This window comes from Limulus polyphemus, unplaced genomic scaffold (genome assembly GCF_000517525.1).
Source record: "Limulus polyphemus unplaced genomic scaffold, Limulus_polyphemus-2.1.2 Scaffold4057, whole genome shotgun sequence".
Taxonomy (NCBI): Eukaryota; Metazoa; Arthropoda; class Merostomata; order Xiphosura; family Limulidae; genus Limulus; species Limulus polyphemus.
Genome location: NW_013669667.1, coordinates 68,167 through 70,754, shown reverse-complemented (window position 1 = coordinate 70,754; position 2,588 = coordinate 68,167). Strand labels below are relative to the sequence as shown.

The window sequence follows — 2,588 nt, the reverse complement described above, 5'->3', positions numbered from 1 at the left end:
GCTAGGACTCGATACTTGCCACCTGACCTGATAAACATAGCTAGGACTTGATACTCGTCACCTGACCAAATAAAGATCTTTTTAAAGATTGTATCAGTGATCAAACAAAAATTAATTTATTGTGGTGATTATAACGAAGTACCTGGAAAGTCATATTAATGAAGATTTTATTTTTGTACAAAAAATTACTAGTAAAATAGAACTTTTTTTTAAACTGAGCATCAAAAATATTATTTAAAAAAGTATATATACCCAAGGTTCACTCCAAGAAAAGTTCGCACGGATATTTCCAAATAAAAGTTTTTCGTTTGTTTCCAAGTTGTACCTGACATGAGGCTTCAGAAATAGCTGTGTAAAATCATAAATCACACAATAAATATTTGAACAAGTGATTTTCAATTAAATAAACACACTTGCTAAAGAAAACACACGCACACACTTACACAAAAGAAACAATACATGTACACTCTTACAGTTTTCATGATCTTCATTAGTAGCCTTAGTTAAACTAGGTGATTAGCGAAACTTGAAGATCAATAAACTGTGTGGATCGTCAATCGATAACATTCAATTAATCGATTATACTCACAGTTGGAACAGAGAGTTGGAATAGTGAGAAACACTAATTTTGATTCATTGATTATTTCTGTGGTATTAATTGATTTAATAGTGACTTCGATTCATTGATTATTTCTGTGGTATTAATTGATTTAATAGTGACTTCGATTCATTGATTATTTCTGTGGTATTAATTGATTTAATAGTGACTTCGATTCATTGATTATTTCTGTGGTATTAATTGATTTAATAGTGACTTCGATTCATTGATTATTTTACGTGACACTCATGGTTAATAAATTATGATGATTCGTTAAGGCAATTAGCTCTAGTTGTCTAAGATAAACTAATTCGAGTTATATTTAGTAGCTAAGTTTATTTTCACACCTAGATACTAAATACAATAAAACTAGTTAGTATTTAGAAAAATAATTAGTAACTAGTTATAAACTACTAATCAAATATTAGACCTTGGTGAATATACAAGCTACTAACTTTTACAATGATTATTAGATGTGTAAAGTCGATTAAATTCAGTACAAGTACAGTTACTGAGAAAATACTTTAAGAACTGTTAAGTTGATTAAATTCAGTTCATGTACAGTTACTGAGAAGATACTTTAAGAACTGTTAAGTCGATTAAATTCAGTACACGTACAGTTACTGAGAAGACACTTTAAGAACTGTTAAGTCGATTAAATTCAGTACAAGTACAGTTACTGAGAAGATACTTTAAGAAGTGTTAAGTTGATTAAATTCAGTTCATGTACAGTTACTGGGAAGACACTTTAAGAACTGTTAAGTCAATTAAATTCAGTACAAGTACAGTTACTGAGAAGATACTTTAAGAACTGTTAAGTCGATTAAATTCAGTACAAGTACAGTTTCTGAGAAGACACTTTAAGACAGTTGATTAAATTCAGTTCACGTACAGTTACTGAGAAGACACTTTAAGAAGTGTTAAGTTGATTAAATTCAGTTCACGTACAGTTACTGAGAAGACACTTTAAGAACTGTTAAGTTGATTAAATTCAGTTCACGTACAGTTACTGAGAAGACACTAAGAAAATGCTGATTACAGAGATAATTATCCTTTACGAGTTAACTACGTTATGTTCATCTAGCCGTCTGATATCAAGTTAACATGAACGAATCATAGTCACTTCTTTACAAGTCATACTTTTATACCAGTGTGGGTGCACGTGGCCAGCTTTAGCTCACACGTTACATAAGTTCCTTCTATAACCTCAACCAACGTCCTAGATATTGTGCAAGAAACATTTTCTATTTTACATACACGAGGATACAAATATATATTAACACGATAGCGATATAATCATAAAACCTACTTTTCCTTTCCTCGTTTTATTCAGACTTCCAAGATCACATACCAGAGCTGAGAAGTTGTTGATTTCGACTAAGGCGTGTTGTTTTGATAATGCCTAAATATAAAAACAAATACTTCTATATAAATAGAATACTTACTTCCCAGCATCTTAAAACTTCAGATTTTGTAATCTTTGCTTCCATCAACTGTGGTTATAACTTTTTCACTTTATTAATATTAGGCAGTCGTTGGACAGTACGTTGAATACAGTTTGTTACGAATCCACCGATGACGCATCATTCCACCATCGGACACGCAGAGAAAACAAAATCTGATTTATGATCAATTAATTCTAAAATAGTCCCGAACGGTTAAACCAAGTAGAACTTTCAGTCAGTGATTCATCTCAAGTCATCCGATATTACTAAACTTGCATCTTTATACTCGCTCTGGTGTTACTTATCACTCGTGTTATTAACAGTGATTCATCTCAAGTCATCCGATATTACTAAACTCACATCTTTATAATCGCTTCTGGTGTTATTTATCACTCGTGGTATTAACAGTGATTCATCACAAGTCATCCGATATTACTAAACTCACATCTTTATAATCGCTTTAGTGTTACTTATCACTCGTGGTATTAACAGTGATTCATCTCAAGTCATCCGATATTACTAAACTCTCATCTTTATAATCGCTC

At 31.5% G+C, this 2,588-nt stretch overlaps 1 protein-coding gene across 1 annotated transcript in view; it reads right to left on the bottom strand.

The window, feature by feature from the left end:
* LOC106470515 (mediator of DNA damage checkpoint protein 1-like) overlaps positions 1-2,588 on the bottom strand; it is a 25,787-nt gene that overhangs the window by 14,920 nt on the left and 8,279 nt on the right. The window contains exon 2 of the mRNA XM_022399122.1: positions 1,908-2,000. Within this exon, the coding sequence (XP_022254830.1) occupies positions 1,908-2,000 (93 nt within the window). The remainder of the gene's footprint in view (positions 1-1,907; positions 2,001-2,588) is intronic.